The following is a 23,783-nucleotide window of genomic DNA, read 5'->3' on the forward strand; positions in this document are numbered from 1 at the left end:
CAAGAAAAACCGGATTTTAACGCTCATAAAGTGTAAAGAATTTGCAACAGATCTTACCAGAAAGTTTAGTGACTGACACGCACGCGTCAGGTATGAGAACACGCGTTGTTCGCAACCCGGAAGTGATTGACAGTCCACAATGTTGCCATATATTTCCACTTTCGCGATAATTTGGTTCATCAGAACCCTTATCATTTCGTAGGAAAATGCTTCATAATATAAAAGCTGCCCTGCTGCAGGTTTGGCCAAACTTGGAGGCAACGGTGGATCAAATTTTATCGGCTTGCTGCAGATAATGAAAATGTTATTGCATCTGGCCTTCACAAGAACCCATAAATATATATTTGAATTTACAAACTCAGAATAATGTTGCTGCTTGTAGCTCCTAATTCATTCATTGCCATTGACAGTTATACATGTCAAATCTATTTCAAGGCCAATTCAATTAGTCATAACGGATTTAACGTCTATCAACGGCAATGACAGTGCATACTTAGAAATAAAAATATTTTTAAAACCCCGATCTGATTTTTTTAAATATCAGAAAGTATATTCGGAAACTTTTATTGCGTAAACTGGCGCTCCTTTTTCCGGTTTGCTCCCTTCGTAGCTTGACTATCCCTTTGGGCTATTTTTATCCAATCAGCGCTTTGCACTGAGTGTGAACGTGGTAAACCAACCACTTGCGAGACTACTTGACAGAACACAACAGTTGCGCGAGTGGGGCAAAAAGAAGTTCATGGCTCCAAATAACTTCGGGTAGCAGATCGGTAATGTAGAACCCATCCCTACTGCGATATTTCTGCGATTTAGTCCTCGCAGATCGCTGCGGTTCCGCCTGCTTTGAGATTTATAGCATGCCACGAAGGCAGCTAACCTTTCCGTTGAAAAGACAACTGAATTCAGTACGCAATTGTCATCCGATCAAGGTGATCGTTTTAAGCCCAAAGCCGATTTGAGGATGTTAAAGTGTTTTAGAAAACTGCGGGGCAGTGGGAGGGTCCTGCTGTTCGTGTTTGTGGCTTCTATCATTTGGGTGATCGTGGACATCGCTGTCATCCGGGTCTCCCTTGGCGACGTCAACAATAAACTGACGAAGCAAAGAGCATTCCAAAAGATGAAGTGGGCCATCGAGAATCGCCAAAACATGACCAAAAGCAACCCTCCCAAAACCAACCCTCCCAAAACCAACACTCCCGAAACCAACACTCCCAAAACCATAGAGGATGCCTATGAAGAGGAATACATGATGACTGACAGAGAAGTTTCACGTTTCAGAGTGCATCGGATTAAGAATAAGGACAATAAGGACAATGTGCAGGACAAAAAGAACCTTCAAGAAAATCCTGGAGATGATCAACCCCCACCTGTAGCCAGTAAAGTAGCTGTGGATTTGTTTATCGGTGATGATGATGATCCACGATTGAAAAATAACTTGGTAAAGAAACACCCCAAAGACGTGGCGATAATGAAACCTGTAAAGAATCCCCCCGAAGACGTGGAGATAATAAAACCTGTCAAGGCCCCTGAAAATACACACGTTAAAGGGGTTGCTGAACACCAGGCTGTGAAGGAAGAACTTTCTATGAAGGAGGAGAAACACATTGAAAAAATTCAGCTTCAAGATACAAACCAAAACACTTCAATGAATGAGGACAAAGGAGCTGGAGAGAAGGTGAAAAAATCCGAAACAGTCCAACTGAATAAGGGAGGGGTCCACCAGGTTCTTTCACTCGACGTGACCGCCGCACCAAGGGATCCCAACGCCGTCGGCCAGTCCGGCCAGCCGGCGACCGTTCCCAGCGAGGAGGCGGCGCTGGCGGAGCAGATGTGGGACGAGGGCCAATTTAACGTCTACTTGAGCGAGAAGATTCCTTTGGACCGCGGCATTCCCGACACCAGGCCCGAGATGTGAGCCACGCCCACTCTGCGCTCACTAAAAATGGGACACGTCTCAGGTGGCTTAATCCTTTCCTGACAGTTGCGCCCACAGCATGGTCCACGACGAGCTGCCGTCCACCAGTGTGATCTTCTGCTTCGTGGATGAAGTCTGGTCCACCCTGCTGCGCTCCGTTCACAGCGTCCTCAATCGATCGCCGCCGCATCTCCTCAAGGAGATCATCCTGGTGGATGACTTTAGCCAAAAAGGTAAGAGTAGTATTTCCAGTCTCCATAAAAGGCCATCTTTAGGATTTAGGAGAGTTACATTCATAATTGGTATGCGTGCTACTTTCAGATTACCTAAAGGATGATCTTGACAAGTACATGGCTAACTTCCCAAAGGTCCAAATCATTCGCTTGAAGGAGCGTCAAGGTCTGATCAGGGCCCGGATGGTTGGAGCAGCTGCTGCCAAAGGTACTGTAAATCGTTGTGATCTTAATAGCATTTTGCAAAAACTAGGCAATGGCCATTTCAAACCATTTTTAATCTCATTTGCTGCCTTTGATACCCACGTAAACTGGAAACGCTGTTCGTGAATGATGGAAATCTGTCACCGTCAATGGCAATTAATGAGTTGAATAAGGGAATTATTGCCAATTTTAACTGTATTCACATTGTTGGTGAAAAAACTTCATTAGTCCTACATGCAGTTCTCATGGGGTTAATTTAAGTCGCGGTAACAGGATGTTTGCTCTGCTCTCAGGTGACGTCCTCACCTTCCTGGATTCACACATTGAATGCAATGTAGGCTGGCTGGAACCTCTGCTAGAGCGCATTTACCTGGACCGCATGGCGGTTCCGTGTCCGGTCATCGAAGTCATCAGCGACCAGGACATGAGGTCTTCATTTTTTTCTCCTAGTCAAGTCATATCCATTTTATTTCTTGCTGAAGACACCACTTTTTAAAGTCATAAATACTTAAAGTCCAATTTGTGCAGTCAAACCTAAGGATAGTGACCACAAGTCAACAGAAAAAAATACCTCCCCTCCAGGTTAGTTTGTTTGATAATGTAAAATCCATTTTTGTTTGCTGCTTTTCCATTGTTTTTTTAGTTATAAGCTGGTCGACAACTTCCAGAGGGGCATTTTCAACTGGCCTTTAGTGTTTGCCTGGAATGCCCTTTCAAACGACTATGTCAAGAAGAACAATATGACCATCGCTGATCCTATCAGGTAGATTCTCAGTCTTTTTTTCATGGCTATCGCTCATATTGATTCCTTTTCATCTTACAGATGTCCCGTAATGGCTGGAGGCCTTTTCTCCATTGATAAAAAATACTTCTATGAACTTGGCGCCTATGATCCAGGACTTGAAGTCTGGGGTGGTGAAAACATGGAAATTTCCTTCAAGGTAGCGCCAAACCTTGTTGAAAATGCTCATGACATGAGTATTTTTTTTCTTTCGTTGCAATTGTAATGGCTATTTTTGGTCTTATTGACAGCTCCATATTCACGAATTGCCGTTATAATATCATTACGTTTCACGAAGGTATCATACGGGTACATTTGAATGAGTTTTCCGTGGAATATTAACACCTTCGCATTCACTGCTTTAACAGATATGGATGTGCGGGGGCAAAATCGAGATAATCCCCTGCTCCCGAGTGGGACATATTTTCCGCAAACATAACCCATACACATTTCCCAATGACCGACGCAAGACTGTGGAGCGCAACCTGGCTAGGGTGGCCGAAGTATGGATGGACGAGTACAAGGATCTTTTTTACGGTCACGGCCAACTTCATCTGCTGGATCAAAAAATGATGGACTTGGGCAACCTAACTGAGCAGATCAAGCTGAGGAATAGGCTTGAATGCAAAAGTTTCAAGTGGTACCTGGACAACGTGTATCCAGAGTTGGACGCTCCGTTACTCAAAGCCGAGGGCCTGGTAGGTTCATCCGTTTGTCAATCTGCAGGATTAAAATTCAGTTCTGAGTTGACACGTTTCTCCCATTTCGCGCAGATCTTCAATCGGGGATTCAGAAAATGTCTTTCTGTGCAGAACCAAAGTTTCTCCTTTGAGCCGTGTGATCTCGCCCAGCCGGTACCTTTTAACTTTGTTTTGCAGAACATGTTATGGGAAGAAATCACATAGAGCTTTCAATTCGTTCCATGCAAAATGGCAAACTATACGATGCATCAAAATTCTCTTAAATGAACATACATTTTCAAAACTAACCTTTGGTAAATTCCTGTTTAAGTGATCTACATTTTTATGACTAATTCCCATTGAAATGTTGCTGCCCTGCTCCAAAATACTACCTGGTGTTTTCTCTTCAACTTTACAGAATCAGCACTTTAACTACACTTGGATGATGCAGATCCGCCAGCAGGATATGTGTGTCGCACCTTTAATTGCTCAAACCACCATCCATTTAAAGCCATGTGACCCCACCCTCAGCGTACTACGCTGGCTGCACAAGTCCTCCAAGTTAAAACAGGTAAGTTGCATTTAGGGTGTGTCGCATACTCTGCACAGGTTTGTGTCTCGCAAATTGTAACATACACACTACTTCAATTTTGGTTCGGCGGGTGACATGACTTTCCAGCCCAACTGGGTGATTGCTAGTCAAAAATGTCAAACAAAAAACTATCGTATTCATAGTTTTGCTGTTGTTGTTGTTATTATTGATAGTTATTACTCTATTGATTTAGAGTACCGGTCGGTAACTGATTTTCTGCTAAAAATGTACATTCATGATCGGGAGTTAACTGTCAACAAAACTCATAAAGTGGCTATTTTGTTGTTGTTTTTTGTCTAGCCCGATCAATTGACTGTTGAAAACACCTCCAAACTAGTGTGCCTGGAAGTAAATCAGCAAAACAAACGGCTCCGCCTCGCCCGCTGTACCAAAGATAACCTCTTCCAGCAGTGGGAGTTCACAAACTACTACATCGAATAACGTGTACTTGTGGTAAACGTGCACTAGAAAGTGCTTGCACCAAAACCGTTTGAGATTTTATTAACCTGTCTTTGGCCGGTATCCTTACAGCTCGCTCTACACATCTTCCGGGGAGAGTTAGTTGTTTTGTTTTGAACGTGCCTTCAAAAGAATGTCGTGTTGACCACGTATGGACATAAGAGGTTTCCGCCCAATAGTGATAATACCAAGCTTTAGGTCCATCTTTTTTAGAACAGTGTGCAATTGAATATTCTTGGTAATCAGAAAAATGGCTGTCAAACTAGTATCTTTCCCTCTATTAGTGCGATCAACCTAACCACATTAGTGAACTATTAAGCTTAAAAATGTGACCACTTGGCCCAACTGGCCTCCTAATTGCTGCATTTGTCCTATTTGTGTGAAGAAATGTCAGAGAGTAGTGGAAAAGAAGGTTATTTATTGTTTACTAGTGCGATCAAAGAATGGACAACCATTGCGAGCAATATAAATTAAAGCAGGGACTGGCAATGTGCAATGTTTTCAAGACTTTTTTTACACAAACTTGTCTAATAACTCCATTGTCCATTGTTAAATTTGAACCCAAATGCTTGTGTGGGACAATTTTTATATTTTTCTAAAAGCTTCATAGGTAATGTACGCACTGAAAATTAACTATGCATCCGGTTTGTATCCTGTGAATATTTTGGGCCAGATATTGATTATTGAAGACTAGTTGTTTGGAATGTATTTGATGTGTAAGAGCCAAGGTGACTTTAAAAAAAGTGGTTTAAATGACACTTTTTGTTGTTTTCAATGCTGTTTCATTTGTGTGGTGGAAGTGGTTTCTTTCTACAAGTGTTTTTGTCACTAGAGGGAGCTGCTTGCCTGAAACAGTTAAAGCCTCTCATTGCTGCAATTGATAACGACCAGGGGAAAAAAGAGGGAATGTTTTGAACATTGTGTTAATAAAATGACTAAAGATGATGATTAAATAGTAGTAATGTTTTTATTTCACATTTGCATCATCTATTTTTAGGTTTATTGCAAATTGTTCTTGTTGTCCATCAGGCAAAGGTTTTCTAAGTGCCTCTTGGCGTGACATCTTTTAAGCGATTTACATTTTTCCAACAATTTTTTCTCTCCAGTTTTTGCCACTTTTCCCCATCAACTATAATTCAAATTTTTAGTGCTTTCAAATTGTATTCTGCATTAATCAAGCACGTTTTACAGCATGTAAGAAGGGTCTGACGCAATTTTGGTGGGAAATTTTGTCAAGTGAGATAAGAGGGCCTTCTTTTAGTGCTTATAGTTTCAAAGTGAGTTATAATTTGTGAGTCTTGAAAGATTAGGCAAATCACTCAAATGGCTGGGATTGAATGAAGTAATTTTGTGGAGGAACTATTAAATTCTTTTGATTATAGCCAATTGATCTCACTAAGAGTGAAATTTAGTTGAAAAGTGGTCTTTTTTCTGCATCCTACACTGTTTTTTTTTTCCTAATTACAAATTCATCATGATATACTCAAACTCCTCAATCTTCTTGCGTGTGTTACCTCGCCGAATCTTCCGGTAGGATACGGAGCTGTATTTGGTTGCGGTGAGGTGGTCGAAGGATTCCTCGCCTCCGAGGTTGTCGGAAGACTTCTTTGGGATAGGTAGAGTAGAGTAGCCTGGGACGGGATCTGACGCTATCACGTCGGCGTCCTTATCCGACTCGGAGCTGGAGCTTGGCTGGTTTGGGAAGTTCTCATCAGGTGTCTCAAAGGGTGCTGCCTGTCCCTTCTTCGGATCAGATGGTGGATCCTCTTACATGTCAGGAAATGAGAATATCTGGTGATGTTTTTAATTGTATCAGTTTTCTAGGTCTGACTTCCAACGTATGAGGTTCTGAATCTGTTCCTTCATAGTAATATCCTCATCAGATCAACTCAATTCTGTTTAGATGTTTTAGCAATGGGAACATGCTGATATTGACTTCTACCTAAAATCAGTCTAATCTTGCCAAGAGTTGTCAGAAGAACACATGTCGCAAATAACAGAAAGGTCGATTTTCTTGAAAGTGGAATGTGCATTTACCTTCATCTGAGCTTTCACTCTGCTGAGGTGTTTCTTGCTGGCCTTTAGGAGAACAGTCAAATTCTGCAGGCGTCTCTTGAGACTCGTCATCTCCTTCAGGTTCTCCAATACGCATTCCTTGGCATGCATTTTCGGCTTCATTTCCAGCCGTCTCCATACTTCTCTCATAAGGTTGTTGGACCACATTGGCTCCACCTGTTCAGGAAATTCCAGAAATTTTCAAACTTGAAAACCCACCATTGGAAAAGGTCGGATTAATAGAGGGGGGCAGTTTTCTTAAGTACTTTTAGAAAATGACCAAATAAATCCTGTAAATGCAGTGAATATTTCCTATTAGATTGCATGCAAAAGCTCCAACATTAGCCATTTTCCACCCCTATTTGCAACCCTAGCTGCTTTGCAGTTAAAATTTCATCTGCACGTGCCTGAATCCTGAGATCCATGGGCCCCTGCGCGCTCCCCAACGAGATCTTCGTCACTGTAGAACACCGAGTCGTCTCCTTCCTCGACTGACCACACGTCTCGCTCCTCTGCTTCCGAGTTGCATATCTTTGACTCTGGAGAAAATCCACAAATGATCTCAAGTACCTGGGACGCCATGACGACTTCCTCCTCCCCTTCGTGATCCATTGGGCTCTCCTGCATCTCCATTTTGAGCACGTTTAGATCTCTCGTCGACTCAGAAAGTTAACATCCTGTGGCTTGCCGTTGGGCGATGAATACGCACTGAAGTCTACTCCTTTTGAAAATTGTACATGGAGCACTTGGAAGTTGGTAGCGCAAGGTCAAGCTTGGCAGTCCTCTCCCCGATGTAGTTGTTAGTGAGCGTTAGATCTACAATGAACAGAGGTTTTGTTGTGAGCAGCAACAAAGCCTCTTTGTTGCTCCAAACATGCAGAATGACTGTACCCAATCGCTAATCTTTCTTGGGAGACCAATCTTCTTTCCACAAGTTTACAGGTGGGATTAACATTCTCCTATAGGTTTAGGGTAATGTAATGCAAATGGATATTATACAATTGCACTTAATTACTGGCCCTTATTTTCAAAATAGGCCAAAAACTGAACACCGAGACAGCTCAAAGCTCACCCATTGTGTGAACAAGAAATTTAGAAAACAGACGCGGTAACCTCTCTTCCCCACATCCTGTTCTGAGGTAAGCGATAACATATATAAGATTTAGGTTGCCATGAGAACACATGCACGCAAGCAGGAAACACTTTTATTCAAAATGGAAAGATGCTTTACAATGGTATCTGAACAGTCACGAGACTTGTGGTGCAGCTCAAAATTCAAATGGTTGCAAAAACATCAGCAGTCCAATAATAGCAACCTTGCTGTCGTAACACTAAAGGTACAGTTAAGATGTTGAACGGTGAACAATTGATAACTTACAAAGAGACATGCACCTCACACTCAGAAATTTTCCTAATCTTGAAATGCACTTGAAATCAATGGACACTGAGATATAAAGGAAAATATATCACGGTGCAAAAGTGGAACATTTGTGCCGCTTAACAAAGAGTAGAAATATTCTCTTTTGTCAATGTGTAATATGTCAGTCAACCAAACTAATGCTAACTTATTGCAAAACTGACACGTAAATGATGCGGTCAACTTAACGAACGGGCATCTAAGTCTCCTCTTCTTCAACTGATCTCTGATGCAGCCCGGGAATCAACTTTAGGATGTTTTTCCGAACACTGGTCCGTTTGTTTTTTCTGGGCATGGTACCGAACAAAGAGGCGATCCTCGCTCGATCCCAGGTAGGGGACTGCGAGCCGGTGCTACTACTGCTGCTGCTGGCTAAGCTGGAGCTACTTGATCGACCCACGATTTGATGATAATTGGAATACCGGTTCCAGAAAAAGTGATCTTCTCGGGTGACGCTGGCAGCGCTCAATGGGCTGGGTGAGCTCAGGTCCCCAAAGACGCTGCCCTGGTCACTGTCGTCCGTCACCAAGCCCTTGCAACTGCCGTCGCTAGACAAGCGTAGGCTGCGGTGGCCCGTGGGGGCGTTGTGAACTTCAGAGGAATTCGACGAGGGGTTGCGTTCTTTCAACATGCCTGCAGATGAAGACAGATGTTGACTGAGTGGGGGGGAGGGGTCTACTTAAAGTTATGCATAGAGTCGTATCAGATGGTTTGACAGGCCGTGTGAGAAAGTTAGTTCTGTGGTATGACAGCTGAGCCCACGCCTCTCACCTTGAATTAAGCATGCTTCCCGTAAAGTAAGCTCTTGCAGCTCTTTCAGTTTGTCACTTAGCGATTGCTGTTGGAGAAACAACACGGAGGTTACGAACTCAGAGCTCTGTACTGGTTTGAGGGTCGGCAAGAAACGCACTTTGAGCTGGTTCACCCTTTTCTCCAGCTCAATCCACTTCACCACGCTACCACATACAGTCTCCAGTCTAGGATGGAGAACATATATTTATTTTTTATTAACGAACACACATCCTGTCAATGATGCCTTATGTTAAATGTCAGTCATGAGTGTAATGTGTGTGTGTGTGTGTGTGTGTGTGTGTGTGTGTGTGTGTGTGTATACACTGAGTTTCCTTATCACTAGCTCGGCGGATGTTTTCTTACTGTAAACTCTTGGCCGATCCTCTTATCAGATCGAGGATGTGCTGATGACTGAATCCTTCGATGCTGTCGCCGTTGATGGTAATGACGACGTCTCCTGTGTTGGCGAGTCAACACGAGCACAGGAAGCATATGTAGAGCAAGAAATATGATCAATGACCTCATTACACTGGTCTACAGGCAACATGCTTTCTGGATAAAAGCGGCCAGACTCTTATTACATTTGAATCACTAAAAATGAGCAGTTTAAGTCTTAATTGTATATAAATTTTGAAATACACGCATTTCCTATAAGGCGTTGTAAAGTTACTGGGCAAAGGACAATGAGTGATAGATTTTGGCTTATTTTCTCAGGCCACTTGATTAATTAGGCACAAGTTTTATGCCAGAGGGCCTTTCTGACACAAACCACAAAAGGAACAATCGAACTTGGGCAGATACAATGGCAGCACTTAGGCTCGATGAATAGCGATGAGATAATAAATGTAATTGTGGCTACAGAGGGAACTGACATATTCCATAAAGTCAGCAGTAGTAGGCAATTCGTAGTTTTTCATTTGGCAGCGTTCCTGCCACCCTTCAACATGAAATATCTCTAGTACTTTAGCGCCATAATATTCTATTTTCCAATGCATGTCACCACGAAAAACACAATTTAGCCTTTTTTTATTTCGGAAAATCATTTCCAAAATTTTGTAGAGCCGTGTTAATAGCCTGTTTGTCACTCAAGAGTATGTGATCGTAAAGGAATTGAACTTGTTCACCTGTAGACAAGCCGGCAGTCTCCGCAGGACTCTTTTCCACCACTTTGCTCACAAATGTGCACACCTCTACTACAGAGCTGGTCCTCAGTTGCAGGCTGTGGGACTGCAGCAACAAAAGTTTCCATTACCAAAATACCAACACACAAGGACAACACGTTTTGAAAGAAACTTGGATTGCAAAAATACACAAAGCTTCCACTGTTAACTTATTGGCTGACCTTAATGCCAATTGCCATCCAGTCCTTTTCGAATCCCAGCCATGGGTTCATTCGCAACTCAACCACATCCCCAGTTTGAGTGAAGAGGGTGTGTGTACTTGTGAAACCACATTTTCTCAGTTGTTGGTTTTTACTTTATTGGGTGTTGTCTTTTATTCTGTATATCTTCAAGGTCATGATTGGATAAAATACTTAGTTTTAATTTTGTGCATCACGAGAGCCTGGCATTTATCTCAATGGCTGCCATTAATAGGGATAAACGTTGTTGTTTTTACCCATGACATTTTTTGGCTTCAAAATCATCAAGTTATAGGGTTTTATTCAAACAATGTATAAAAACATAATGAAAATATAATTTCTCAGGTACCTGAACTTCAAATCCAAATGTTTCATTCTCTTCCTTTTCCAAGACAATTTTCAGCCTGTGTGTGAGAAAATGTACAGAGTCAAGATTTAAGTTGAAATACATTACTTTTCATTTGACTGAATAATAAACATGCTTTACCTTTGGGGGTCAGAATAGTCTACCAAGCATTGTCTGGGCTGCAACATAAGCAAGACAGATTTAAAGTATTAAAACTTTTGCATTGACAACGAACCATGAACTAGTAAGTGATTTTCAATTTCACTGCTTCGTAGTGAGGGTCACTGTAAGTTAAAAAGTTCAATGTGTGTGGCATTACATAACAAATAAGAATAATCACAAGGTTTGTCCCACAATTTCACATTGCTGTTGGGTATTAGTTGAAAATACTCGTTGCTAGATTGGGGATAATCTGCAACTCAATATAGAACAATTCTTACCAAGAAATTATACCGCTTGTGGCAGGTAGGTGAAATTTGTCGGATTGATTCGCATCGTGAACGCAGCCAGTCTCTTAGCTTAGGTTTCTTTAAACGTATAATTCTCATTGATATGGATTTGAATGGATCTAAGTTTGAATATTCAAGATTTAAATTTGAAATCTTTGCTCTGCTTGACAATCGGTGGAGTGGTTGTGTCAGTGGAGAGGGAGCTCAAGTGTGTTTTGACTTTGACACATCGCAAAGATGTGTACTATAATTGTTCTTCAAAGACACAAAGCTTCGCTATTTCACAATATTTCTGGGCTCAATGGGACGGAGAAAGGATTTGGTTATATGATAAAAGTATTGCACTAATCACAGTAGGCAGGTGTACATGTATAGATTTAAATATGACATAATATATATGCTTAATGCAGCTCAGTTGAGAACCAGAAAGTGGACAACTTGAAACTCAAAAGCCACATTCAAAAGAAATTGCTATTAAAAAAATCCATAGATGACAACACTCGGGGCACACTCCCATTTTAGTGGACCTATAAAGTGCATTAAATTAAATAAATTAATGAAAATTAAAGTAGATACCCCTATAATGATACATTTTTAACAATAAGGCTCCTAAGGTCATTTTTACCTCAAGCACTGGGAGAACATTGGGTTCAGTATTTGTCATCAGGATGGGGGGGAATCAAACCCACAACCCCTGGATTTTCTGTGAGAAACCCTAGTAAAGTCTTTAAAATGTATTTAAAAAAATACAAAACACACATTCATGGATACTTTGTAAATTAGTAATACGTTGTAAATTAGTAAAATGTGTATTTTTCAGACTAATTTAGGTCTAAATGGTCAACTCCCTACTTTAGCGAGATTTTACACTTTAATATCAAGTGGGTGCATAATTGCCAGAATAATATGTATACTTCATTTTGACTTCACTTTCTTTTCAGTCTGCACTTTAACACAAGAGTAGACACCTGTTGCGAAAAGTACTGTGAAATAAAAACACACTGCGAGTGTATGCGAAAACAACAACGAGCTCTGTAGAAAAGTCAAACTTGAAGGTAAATCATCTATCTATCTACCTTGGGCGTCCTGGTCAGAGATTCGGTGCTGTGTCGGTATCTGTGCTGGTCCAAACTGCCCCGAAGTGAGCGTCGGTACCACAGGGAGCTTTTCTTCTTCTCCACGGCGGCCTGGGCTGGACCTCCGGCGGGGTTCATGGTGGAAGGAGGCAAGGGGAGAGCACCTCCGTCTTTTCTCAGCATCTTCTCGCCGAGCGAGTGCGCGTGCGCGTGCGCGCGTGCGTGCCCAAGCTTAAAAGCAGAAACGCGTCAAAGCGGACGTCGACGTCAGTCGCTTGACGTGTTACGTTAAAAGCTGAACCAGACATAAAGCAAATAATAAACAACTCTTGTATTTTATACTATACTTCAAGTAGGAACTGTGCATGTATCTTCATTATTATTGGATTTTTTTAAAATTAAAAACAATTAAATCAGTAAAATTTAATACATCTAAATAAAATTACATGACTGAAAACAAATGCAATGTGGTTATGGCCTTGAATCAGACTGCAAAGTTGGTTGTTTTAATTTCTGCTATTTAAGTCATTGCTGAAAGCAACAGATGTCAATTGAGGCTTATTCATAATGTCATTGGAAATTATTAAACATGCAAAAAGAAAAAAAAACTGCATGAATTGTCCTCATCACATTTTGATTTGATAAAATGATCCCGCCAGGACACACACAAAAAATCATTTACGTAAGCAAATGCCTATGTTACATCATCTCCTCAAATTGTTTTTTAAGACAATAGCGCTACGATAATCTCCATAAACCCATCTATTCATTTAATGTTATAGTCGAGTTTCCAAATTATTGCGATCTGTAGAGTTGCCCATATGTAAAACATTTTGGACTTTTTTTTCATTATTTTTGTGGGCCAAAATGTTACGTGTGAAAATTTCCTTTTATATAGTATGTCAGATTTAGAAAACTAAACATGATGCAACATAGGCTTTTACTTAAAGTTAAAAGTTATTTGTTGCTTATTTGTTGTCGTGATCGTGTTGTTGATTTCAGAATCTTGGGACAATATAAATAGTAATGTGTGGCTAATTATCAAATTACTGATTAAACAGGTTCCAAGTTTATTTGGTAGTCATTCAAAGAATTAAGCTGAAGTTTCCTTTTCTGGCAAATTAAATGAAACTTTACTAAGCTATCTCACTAAAATCTAAGGGTCCATCATCCCACTTGAAACCATTCTTGTCCCTTTTTTGTAGTCTCAGCAATTCGATGCGCCAAAAGTCAGGAGTGAGCAAAGCGTGACAAAACACCTGCACTCATCACATCGGCTTTAGAAAGCTAGCAATGGGCTTCCACTGACACGCAGAGAGATCAAAAAGAAGATTTGTTGGGAGGCCCCTGTGTCACCGCCTGTGTTGAGGGCCCCCAAAATATTCATGGATTCATGATCAAAGTCCCATCCCACAGGCTGGATTGGCTTGATGAAAATCCACATGAATATTCTATTGCAAGTAAATCAAAGTCTCAGTGTTGTTCTTTTAATAAGTGTGCTTATGTAATACGCCACACACAAAATAGTCGAACATCTGCACAATTTCTGCTTTTACCAAGTCATTTTTGAATGGATAGTTTGAATGTGTATTATTGTGATTGCAAACTGCATTTTCCGACTAGTTAAAAATCAGTTGTCAGGGAGACACAAGAACTAAATGCAAAATGTAAATGCAATAATACTAACAAGTGCATTATCTTTGTAAAAAATAATTTAATCTATTGTATTGGATGTTAAAGAAGTGTTCCAGATGAATGATGAGATTTAAATCCGCTTGTGCTCAGCACCTTAGACCATATTTAGGCTCCTTGACTCAAATCAGTGCAACGTTCACGGCGGTTACGCTATTTCCTCTCTGACGTCTTCAGATCAGAGGATTTATCAGAAAACTAAAAGATGAAAATGAGTCACGACCGTTACGAATCTATAAGTCATTCTCGGCTTTATGCGGTGATAATAACGGCGAGCTTTTCACTTTGAGTGCTTCTTTTACAAAAAGGCTACCACGGTCACTGACAAAACATTTTATTAATTCGCTCTTTACAAAAAGTGGAAGAAAAAAATATGCAATGGTGACGCGCACAGTCAGAATGATCACAACAATCAAGTCAATAAAGGATGCATCACATTCATGAATGAAGTAGAACCCCTCCATTTGATCAAGATCTGGTTGACATCCAGTATGTTTGGATTTGGACTTAGGAAATAGTCAAAATAATGTAACCGAATTTTCTTTGAACCTTATTACAGGCATTATAAACAAGCGGAGTTGAAATGAATTAAAACTACTCGCTTTGAAAAAGAATGACTTCATCCATCAGATATTTGAACATTCTATAGGTTATAAAAGTATAAAAAAGAAAGATTCAGTCTTCAAATATGCACACAGGGGTGCCTGGTGAATTTTTGTTTTTCATTGACAATAACAAATAAATGCATGTAACATTATGTTCTCATTCTACATATGTTGAGCCAACATTTGTCCCTTTTTTTGGGGTTTGCTTTTGAAAGAAACTTTAAAGTTTGGTCATTCATTGCACCACTGTATGTATTTTTTGTCTGTAGCAATATTTTACTTTACAGCCTTAATAGAAATCTTTGTGCGACCAAGTTGCAAAAAGTTATGTTTCCCTAGAGCAGCACAAAAAATAAAGGTCATATTCAATATTTAAAACTTCAAGGCCATTCGGCTTCAGGGCTTTCGCCGTATGCAGTCGGATAAATGCCATTAGTGATTTATTGACGACAAATTTGCACAATACAAACAACTCCAATGGCTTGATAATCTCCAAAATCCATTTTTGACACACAGAATGTTTAAATGTTATTTAGAAATGATTCAAAATCAAGTTAAGATAAAAGTGCATTGTTTAATACTGGATTAGAATTTTTATAACCACTACTTGTAACAAAATGTCTATGATATTAAGCTGCAAATACGTCCTTTGCCACATTTATTAATGTCGACTAGGTATGAAAATACGTTCTTTTGTAGGGTTGAATACGTGAGCATGTCAGTATGAGTGAGACTACAACCGTCCACACAGACACAAACGCGTCAACATGTCTTGTCCCCTCAACAGGTTTTAGAACATTCCCTTCAAGTACTCTTAAATACCTGCTCTTCTCCTATGAGTTTTCCCCTCTTCTAAACAACATTTTTCTGGTCGTCAGGCAACTTTGGTTTTGACAGTTCAGATGAAAACACAAAGTGAAAAATAAATATCTACACGTCACATTCATGGATAAGCTTCATTCAGTCTATCCCCAAACTAGCATTCAGCTCTTTTTGGCAATGGAATGCTTTTACTGTGCAAACCTTTGGCGCGCATTCCTAAAGCATGTGAATGCAAGGTATTAGGAAAGAAAAAAGACAATTTCCTTTTCTTTTACAATCATCACTGCTGTTAAGAGGCAGTTAAGATGTTTTGTAATTCCAATTAACTCCTCATCAGGCAATTGAGAGATAAGGTGAGATCAGTGGGCCATACAAACAGTTTTTCCCCTTTGTTTTTGATTAGACTAGAGAGTGGCATCAAAATACGGTAGAACTTTGATGATCAAAAACTATAAAGCGACCTCAACTTATACACCAGCAAATACATGTGTACTTAAATGAGGTTCCATTGTAAATAAACTTTGCCCTTCATTTCTTTTTAAGAAAATGATCATGTTTCCGACTTGGACTACAAAGTGCCTATTCCCAATTTTCACAATGCATTTCGACTCTTTACCTATACGGGAGCAACTGAGTTCATTTTACCACACTTTTGGTTACAAAACATAGCACAACACGCTGACTAGGAGCAATTTGAGGGCACTTCTTCAAATGAGGTAGCGAGGTATACACATAGGTTACATTTTTATACCATTTGTCTGTTTCTAATGACCACAAAATTGGTGCTAAACTATCGTAGGCATCTTCCACTATTCTTTGGCACCGACAACAATCTCAATCGACAGTCTGTAATTATCCTATGAGAGACCCCGAGCATATGGTTGTACCTTCCCAGTGTGGTCTGAGTCCAGCTGCAGCACCATCTCTGACCCTAGGGTTGGGCTGAGAAAGGTCGTTACTCCTTGACATCGCTGATGTCCGATAGCTGAGCGACAGTCTTTTTGACCCGCAGGGAAGTGAGGCGGGCGGCGGGGTTGGCGTACCAGCATTCCCTCATCAGCTTGCCCATCACCCGCAGAGCCTATCTTGCCAACACAGAGAAGAGGCAACACTTAGCTCAATAATGGTGTTCTTTTGAGCCAACGCTTTGGCAGCATCTTGTGGCCTTTTAACAGAATACAGTATGCGCACTAGTTAATGCTAGCATTTAATGGGAGCGTAGTAATATCTTTAGCTGGGCTATTACTTTATACATCACCTGTATTGTTATCTTAGCATAGTTGCTTCATATGCTGTCATGGAATCTTGTAGTGAAAGTTTCTGATGTGAGTGTATTCGTAAAATATGCGTTTTAAAATATCTTCGTTTGAGTGGGCAGTATGATAATTGTGAGCAGTCATGTGTCACCTCACAGCTCTGCCACTGGTTGGGAATGTTTGGTCGCCGTTTCTGCTCACACACCACCTTCCTCATGTCCTCCACGGATGGGTCTGAAGGCACCAGGTCATAATAAGGCAGCTGGAAATCCTCCTGAAGTCCTGTGTGGAAAAACTTTGGCTTCAGATTGACTGTCAGTATGTGAAGATTGTCGAAGGTATCGTACCGCTCACAGAACATCTTCGGGCCAGTTCCCAGAAGACCAGACCCAACGAGTAGATATCCGCCCGCTTAAAGGACTCAAAGTTGCTGATGTTGATGGTCTCGTCCAGGATTTCTGGAGACATGTACCTGCAGAAGTATTATTGACTTACAATGAAGCGATGCTGTTCTACACCAGGAAAGCGATACTCGGGCGACCAAATTCCAACCTCTTGGTTCCCACTCTGTGGTTGGTCGGGATGTCTATGCTGTTGGTACTAGAATCGTGTTTGACGGCCAAGCCCAAATCGGCAATCACCGCTGTGCCGTTCCTCTTCACCAAGACATTTTTGGACTTGAGGTCTCGGTGAGCGATGGCTGGCTTTCCTGAAAATGGAGCAGAATGCCAGGTTGGTTCATTTTTACGATGGTAAATGCCAAAAAAAATATCAATGCAAAGTTGGTTTACGACCATTTTGATTGAGGACGCACCCACCCTGTGTGCCGATAATCTCCATGTGCAGGTGGGCCAGGCCGTTGGCTACCGACTGAGCGATGACCACCGTGCTCTCCACCGACAGCGTATACCTGTTCAGGTAATCGAATAAGGAGCCGTGCTCATGGTACTCGGACACCAGCCACAGTTGAGTCCACGAGCCGTTATCTGGAACAAAACATAAGCAGTCAATACAACTGCCGGCTAGAAAATGTAAATTCATCCAAAACGTGGCAAATGCTTTGTTTCATTTCCCCGCTACCTTTGTTGTCTGCAGCGATGAAACCCAGGACGTTGTCGTGTCGGAGCATGATGGTCTGATAAATCTCCGCTTCACGGAACCATGACCTCTCGTCCCTGGAGGAGAAGATCTTTACGGCCACGTCCTCCCCTTGCCATTTTCCACGCCAAACTTCGCCAAAGCGACCTTTCCCGACGCACTCCTGAAGAACGATAGTGCGGGCGATTGTTCGCTGGACCAGAAGAGGAAGCCCTGAACGAGATGCGTCCATCGCATGAACTCCAAAGTTAAAGAAATGGCTGCCGCTGACATCGATAGACGTCCAATCCATTTAAAACTGTCAGATGTATTCAAAAGCAGGTTAAGAAAGTCCGCCGACCTGATCCCGAGCCCGAGGTGCTCATGTCGTAGATGAGATCTTTGAGGCATTTGTCGGATGACATGAGCGCGTGGTCGTCAAAGTCGTCCTCCGGGTCGTGTTTGCGGGCCCGCCCGTACGCGCGGCGCTGACGCAGGACCACGACGGCCCCTAGCACCACGCCCGCGAACAGCAGACACAAGGGCACCGTGATCACCGCCACCAACTGCAACTTGTTGCCGCTGCTTTGGGTGTTTTCCGAAGGCCTCTCTGAGTAACAAAAGTGGGGGAAAGTGCCATTCACAAACAAGGCTTGAAAATATTAAACAGTGTTGTACATAAATACAGTACTTAATTAAAGCTCAAGGAACACAATTAATAAGATAAGGCAAAAATGAGACACCCATTCCTTCTAAGAATGAACAATTCCATAGAATATAAATTTAAATTCCAGGTGAATAATCAAGATTACAATTTTTTATTAAAACAAATGAAAAGTATATTTCCTTATAGTAATTTCCTTATAACTAAAATTTTAAAAATATAATTAGTTGATTTTTTTGTGTTAATATTTTTTTCTTGACACTTTTTAAAACACACACGTTTAATCTCTTAGATAATATTGTTGATTGTCAAAGCAATTTCTTTAGTTCATTGCAGTTCTTTGAGGATGACCTCACTTTAACAGCTGCACCCTCTACTGGGTTTTGAAAGAAATTGCACAACGTGACATAGTGGTTTGCAAAACAACTATACTACACACTTAAGTCCTGTGTCTGGATTCTCACTTAGACATTTTCTCCAAATTATTCCATCTAAATCTTAGGCTAGATTTAAACAATGCTTTTATTGGATGTCAAATAGTACTGGTTTTCTCCCAGGGTCAATTGGCATTACTTCAGGCCATGGCTAACTTTAGATAAAATATAACTGGGTGCAAAAACATCCAGATGGATCTTATTTTTAAAGAGAAGCCAAAGCTTCAACAACTTAAAACTACATTCAAAATGACTCAATTCTTTAAGTTATTCAAAGTCAGTTTCAATCAAAGAGTCTTAATATGCACTTGAACTCTATCACAATTTCTTAAGACTCCTTTGGCCTTTTCTCTATATTGAAACCATCCTCCAACACACGAGTGTGTTGTAAAACTTCTTTTTGAGCCTCAAGGTTCATAACAGCGTGAATATCATAACAAGTACAGCAACGTGACAAATATTTAAGGTCAATTTCGAAGACATTGTTCGATCACTGAGCCGTGCTGTCGTCTAATTTCAAGTATCATTAATCCCACTCAGCTGCGTGGGCACCATCTACCATTCGCTTGAACTGCGGAATATTTATAAATAAAGGGGGATGGGGAAGAATGGCTAAACATGGCGCCGTGGCCTGTGCAAGCACTGTTATGTCACAGGATCTAAGCAGGATCAGCATCAAGCTCGTCTCGCCGGGCCCACAATGACTGGGAAATCCCACGGTCGTTGACTTCTATGGGCAAAGACAGGCGCAATTGCGGTTCGTGTCCTTCGGGGGATAAAACTTCCAAATGTATTTGGTATCTATGGCAGGCAGTGGCACTGCAACGTGATGTTTAAATGTAGCAAACAAGCGAAAAGGTGAGTTCACCATACCGGGCTGTAAGTGCAGGGTCTGGTTGTTGCAAAAGTTGGTGAAGCAGCAGTTCCTCTTGACGTTGGGGGAGCTGTAGCAAAAAATATGACCTCTCATCTCGTGAGGAGACAGGCACGACTTGAGCGTATGCTCCCGACCGTCCACCAGCATCACCGAGTTCCAGCAGGCGCCATCCGCAGAGGTCTCGCAAACTTGCGTCTCGCATAGCTGACACATGCATTTGAGACCTGAATAGCAAAAGGCAGAACACGTTCAAAAAAAAATTGATGCTTTCTGCTTCTACTTATGTCTGAATACAACTCAAGTGTACCTAATTAATCCAGTTTTGAGGATTAAAAAAGGTTTGAGCATTTAAGTCAATTCATTTTTTGCTTACCACTATAAAGAGTCTATAAAAAACAAGAACTTTGTAGTCTTAGTGGGATCATAAACATGAAGATGCAGAACGATTCAAAATAATTAAAAAAAGAAAAATGCAACTATTATTGAGACCACGAGTTGGATCAAGTAGTCCATTATTTTTATTTTTTATTTTTTTAATATATATAAAAAGGAAATTTTAATACTGCGGTCTGCATGATGCCAAAGGATAGTTATTTTTGTAATGAAACCCATTGAATGATTTTTTTCACGGTAAAGTTGCATGTCAGATGTCTCAGGAATACCCGATGGAGTGTTAGTCACTTTGGAAGCAGACCACTTACGTAACAGCGGGCGCGTTAAGCGGCTGCGGAGGGTGTGGAGGAACAGGAGTAATGCCTCTTAGTTTAACACCCACATAATCTCATGTTCCACTTGGAGCTGCTGTCATGCTTTGTTTGATGAGATCCAATGGACACTCAAAGCGCCATTTAATCATGTCTTTCCATTCAACAGCACATTCATTCATTCATATACGCTATATTCTGAGCCATAGTTCAGTCACAAACTCAGTGGCTGTCACAGATGGCGATAGATGTCTAATCCATTTGAATCGAGAGTGAATGACCATGTTAAATGGATTGGACATTTATCACCCTCAATGGAAGACAATAACTTAATACTGTGTTTGTCTTTAGCATTTTGCCCTTATGGTATGTACTGAACCATCATGATATGGAACTGCCTAGAAGTGGGATTCGCAAAGTTATCATAATACATACAGGACTCATTTTTTTTAACGTTTGCAAACTAGTTACAGCATCACCGCCCCACCCATTGAAATTACCTGTAATCTGTTCCAGCCTTCGCACCAGAGAAAAATGGTGTAATTGCCCACACTTGATTATGATCAGAGGTTGCAGTTTCATTCGGAGGGTCACAATTAATCGAATCATAAATTGGCAACTCCTTCAATAGATTATTTATACACTTTTTATTTTATTTCAAAAAATGATTATTTGATTTTTTTCTAAGATAGGAAAAACACTTAAGATTTCCCTGTTGTCCTCTTTTTATTTAAACATGGAAATATTTTTTTATGGATTTGGGCTGCACATAAATGATTAAAGACAACCATTGCTACAATATGTCTGTGTTCGTCAGCCGTATTGTATGTGGCAGTTCTGTCATGAGGCAAGACTGTTTTCACTCTCATTCATTAATTTTCCATGGCGCCTATCCGGAAGGGTCGCAGGGGTGCTGAAGTCAATCCCAGCTAACTACGGGCAACTAATTTATTCGATTTTAATGGCATCTAATGATCCACGTGTATAATGGATAATACGTAAATGTCAAGTAATGAGAACTTGAATTAAGGGGAAAAAATACAACCCATTCAGAATTTTATCTGAAAAAACTGCTTGTCAAAGAATCACATAGAAAAAAAAATCCTGCAAAGTAACAAAATGACAAATATTCATTGAAATCCTTTCATCGCTCATTCAGCTGTTGCCAAGCAACAACTTGGGTTAAAGGAATTGGGAAATTTCAAGATCAAGTGCATCCCGGCAGCAGTTTAAAGATGTGAAAGAAAAAAATAAAACATAATTTTATCTTTCTATTGTGTTGAAGTAGAGAAAAACTTCAATAAAAGCCAATATTTCCAGGAAATAGGCAAAACTGCTCTGAGCAGACATATTTCAATGCCAAAACTTCTTTAATCAATCAAATGCAAGTGTTTCCCGATAGTCCACCATGTGACATCAGTTATACCCCAAATTTCCAACATTTTTGGCAACATTGTTAACAAGTGAGTCATCACCTAAATAGTCACATAGTATACCTTATATATTTAAATTCGCTTCTTCATAATCGTGTTTGAATTTTATCAGCGTTTAAGTGCTGTGCCTGCTAATGTTGTAGCCTATCCTGAAGACGTCACATTCATCAGAATATTTGTCATTGAGATGTAGCCGTGTGTAACATACCTGTTGTGAAGTCAGTAAAAGAAGAATATATTTATATTGAAAAGATTCATTGATGGCATTGAATGGCAGCCAAAGAGTTAAAGAGCAGGATACATGGCAACACTTATTTATAATTGTAATCCATTTTTTTCACATTTGACTTATTGATGGTGCTCAACATTTAAATCATATTGACTCTGAGGGGTGAATTAATGAACGTTCATTCTGAAAGATGAGCATGCATGGCCCAATTTAAATGTATTGGATGCCAATCACTGTCAATAGCATAACAATAAATTAAAAAAGAAAAAAAACTTTCAAGTGTTACTTCGGACCGCAACTAGAGTGTATTTCTGTTTTTATTCATTGTATTTCATTCATTAAGCCTGTATTATTTGTTTTAGTTGTAAATTCTAAAGGGGTTTAAGGGACAACATTACAGTGAATTTTAAAGCAGTCAAAATAGTGTATTGAATAAATAAGATTCATGGTTAAAAATGGTTGAGATGATCGAAAAGGATTTAAAGGACTTTCTCTAGCTAAGGACATGGGAAGGTTCCAAATATTAGGAGAAAAAAAGTCAGTCCTGAATGATAGAGACATATTAAAATGTCCAATAAATAATTAAATACTGCTCCGAGTACAATAGAGCACACTCACTGGAGACAACATTCGTGACAGTTGTTCCTGGAACAACCTCAATTCATCCGACTTAGATGTAGCAATCAACGACATCAAATCAAATTAAAGCGGTGACGCTTTTCATCAGTCAAATCCACTCCAGAAAAAGACATGCGGTCGGTTACCTGCGCTCATGTGTGCCATGCACAGCAAAATCCACACCGCCTGAAAGTTCTGCTTGGCGGGTCGAGTCATGGCAAGGACCGCATGGGTTCCCTCTGGCCGGACGTTGCTCCTCTGCCCACTCCACGCGGCCGGCGCGGACGTACGCACATGTGTCCACACACGCTCTGTAATGACAGGCCAAAGTGTGCAGCGCAACGAGCGAGAGCTTTGCAGCCCTCCCCTGCAGGGAAAGAATGTAAGAGGATTAACCAGACTCGCACCACTGATGGGGACATGTGAAGCACACACACAAATTCTGTACAATGTGCATCCGGATGCGCATGTGTGACCCCTTGATTCATCAATTGCTTTATTTGTAAACTGAATTTGATGGCGAAATGCAAGGATCCCCCAACAAATTACAGGAAACCCTATATCGTATTTGAAGCACGAAATTTGAGCAATATGTTTTTTTCCCCTGAGAAAAACTGATATATCAATTTGACAAATGATATTGTGAACAAAAAACCTTTTCTCAGGATTGGCATAAACTGTGTATGTAGGTTATGGGTCAGCAAGCTTACCAGACAAAATGTGTCTTATAATAACCATTGCCAAAATTCAAAGAAATCACAAGGGCCCCCAATCTTGCAACTATGATCTACATCTATTTTTCACTTCTCAATATGACTGTTTTTTCGGTTATTTTATAATATTAACTGATCCATTCAAACATTTATAAAGGGAGCTCGGGGGAACCTAAACGTTTTCATACTACATACATTTGAAAAAATGTCTATATATTTTACATACATGTGAAAAAAATATACTGTAGTAAGTGAAGAAAGGTCTTTTTGTTCATTTTGGTTAATTATTATAAATAATGT

General features: G+C 40.5%; 5 protein-coding genes across 12 annotated transcripts in view; 1 reads left to right on the forward strand and 4 right to left on the reverse strand.

The window, feature by feature from the left end:
* LOC144086905 (uncharacterized) overlaps positions 1-169 on the reverse strand; it is a 72,393-nt gene extending 72,224 nt beyond the window's left edge. For all 7 annotated transcript variants that reach the window (XM_077617082.1, XM_077617080.1, XM_077617084.1 and 4 more), the window contains exon 1: positions 58-169. The gene's annotated coding sequence lies outside the window, so the exon portion shown is untranslated. The remainder of the gene's footprint in view (positions 1-57) is intronic.
* Positions 170-625: 456 nt separating this feature from the next.
* galnt5 (polypeptide N-acetylgalactosaminyltransferase 5) lies at positions 626-5,809 on the forward strand. The gene is made up of 10 exons (XM_077617515.1): positions 626-1,911; positions 1,982-2,148; positions 2,237-2,356; positions 2,646-2,781; positions 2,996-3,115; positions 3,176-3,293; positions 3,502-3,831; positions 3,907-3,987; positions 4,232-4,384; positions 4,706-5,809. Exons 1-10 carry the CDS (start codon positions 962-964, stop codon positions 4,844-4,846), a joined length of 2,316 nt encoding a protein of 771 aa, XP_077473641.1. The 5' UTR covers positions 626-961; the 3' UTR covers positions 4,847-5,809.
* Positions 5,263-7,741, reverse strand: ermn (ermin). 2 transcript variants are annotated; one of them, XM_077617517.1, is made up of 3 exons: positions 7,490-7,741; positions 6,902-7,096; positions 5,263-6,628 (listed from the first exon to the last, which is right to left on the reverse strand). In XM_077617517.1, exons 1-3 carry the CDS (start codon positions 7,550-7,552, stop codon positions 6,326-6,328), a joined length of 561 nt encoding a protein of 186 aa, XP_077473643.1. In that variant the 5' UTR covers positions 7,553-7,741; the 3' UTR covers positions 5,263-6,325. The 2 variants fall into 2 exon arrangements, with proteins under 2 accessions (XP_077473643.1, XP_077473642.1); XM_077617516.1 differs by having other exon boundaries at positions 5,263-6,630; positions 7,327-7,737.
* A 363-nt stretch (positions 7,742-8,104) lies between these two features.
* cytip (cytohesin 1 interacting protein) lies at positions 8,105-12,618 on the reverse strand. Its single transcript, XM_077617171.1, has 8 exons — positions 12,360-12,618; positions 10,976-11,013; positions 10,838-10,892; positions 10,253-10,355; positions 9,492-9,585; positions 9,247-9,313; positions 9,108-9,174; positions 8,105-8,969 (listed from the first exon to the last, which is right to left on the reverse strand). The coding sequence occupies exons 1-8, from the start codon at positions 12,540-12,542 to the stop codon at positions 8,536-8,538; spliced, it is 1,041 nt and encodes a 346-aa protein (XP_077473297.1). The 5' UTR covers positions 12,543-12,618; the 3' UTR covers positions 8,105-8,535.
* A 1,943-nt stretch (positions 12,619-14,561) lies between these two features.
* acvr1c (activin A receptor type 1C) lies at positions 14,562-23,108 on the reverse strand. The gene is made up of 9 exons (XM_077617292.1): positions 22,917-23,108; positions 19,783-20,010; positions 18,173-18,421; positions 17,815-18,045; positions 17,553-17,720; positions 17,287-17,443; positions 17,082-17,206; positions 16,886-17,016; positions 14,562-16,559 (listed from the first exon to the last, which is right to left on the reverse strand). The coding sequence occupies exons 1-9, from the start codon at positions 22,984-22,986 to the stop codon at positions 16,434-16,436; spliced, it is 1,485 nt and encodes a 494-aa protein (XP_077473418.1). The 5' UTR covers positions 22,987-23,108; the 3' UTR covers positions 14,562-16,433.
* Positions 23,109-23,783: the final 675 nt, after the last annotated feature.

The sequence above is a fragment of the Stigmatopora argus genome, chromosome 13 (genome assembly GCF_051989625.1).
Source record: "Stigmatopora argus isolate UIUO_Sarg chromosome 13, RoL_Sarg_1.0, whole genome shotgun sequence".
NCBI classification, from domain to species: Eukaryota; Metazoa; Chordata; class Actinopteri; order Syngnathiformes; family Syngnathidae; genus Stigmatopora; species Stigmatopora argus.

Coding starts and splice junctions, on each gene's coding strand:
- acvr1c (XM_077617292.1), bottom strand. CDS start 22,986: ATGACTCGACCCGCCAAGCAGAACTTTCAGGCGGTGTGGATTTTGCTG. Junction 18,046..18,172: donor CACCTCGGGCTCGGGATCAG/GTCGGCGGACTT, acceptor CATCTCGTTCAG/GGCTTCCTCTTCTGGTCCAG. Junction 16,560..16,885: donor ACCAGTGGCAGAGCTGTGAG/GTGACACATGAC, acceptor TTGGCAAGATAG/GCTCTGCGGGTGATGGGCAA.
- cytip (XM_077617171.1), bottom strand. CDS start 12,542: ATGCTGAGAAAAGACGGAGGTGCTCTCCCCTTGCCTCCTTCCACCATG. Junction 10,893..10,975: donor GACTATTCTGACCCCCAAAG/GTAAAGCATGTT, acceptor TCTCACACACAG/GCTGAAAATTGTCTTGGAAA. Junction 9,586..10,252: donor GACTGCCGGCTTGTCTACAG/GTGAACAAGTTC, acceptor TCGCCAACACAG/GAGACGTCGTCATTACCATC.
- galnt5 (XM_077617515.1), top strand. CDS start 962: ATGTTAAAGTGTTTTAGAAAACTGCGGGGCAGTGGGAGGGTCCTGCTG. Junction 2,357..2,645: donor TGGAGCAGCTGCTGCCAAAG/GTACTGTAAATC, acceptor CTCTGCTCTCAG/GTGACGTCCTCACCTTCCTG. Junction 4,385..4,705: donor AGTCCTCCAAGTTAAAACAG/GTAAGTTGCATT, acceptor TTTTTTGTCTAG/CCCGATCAATTGACTGTTGA.
- ermn (XM_077617516.1), bottom strand. CDS start 7,552: ATGGAGATGCAGGAGAGCCCAATGGATCACGAAGGGGAGGAGGAAGTC. Junction 7,097..7,326: donor CCATGGATCTCAGGATTCAG/GCACGTGCAGAT, acceptor TTTCCTGAACAG/GTGGAGCCAATGTGGTCCAA. Junction 6,631..6,901: donor GAGTGAAAGCTCAGATGAAG/GTAAATGCACAT, acceptor CTGACATGTAAG/AGGATCCACCATCTGATCCG.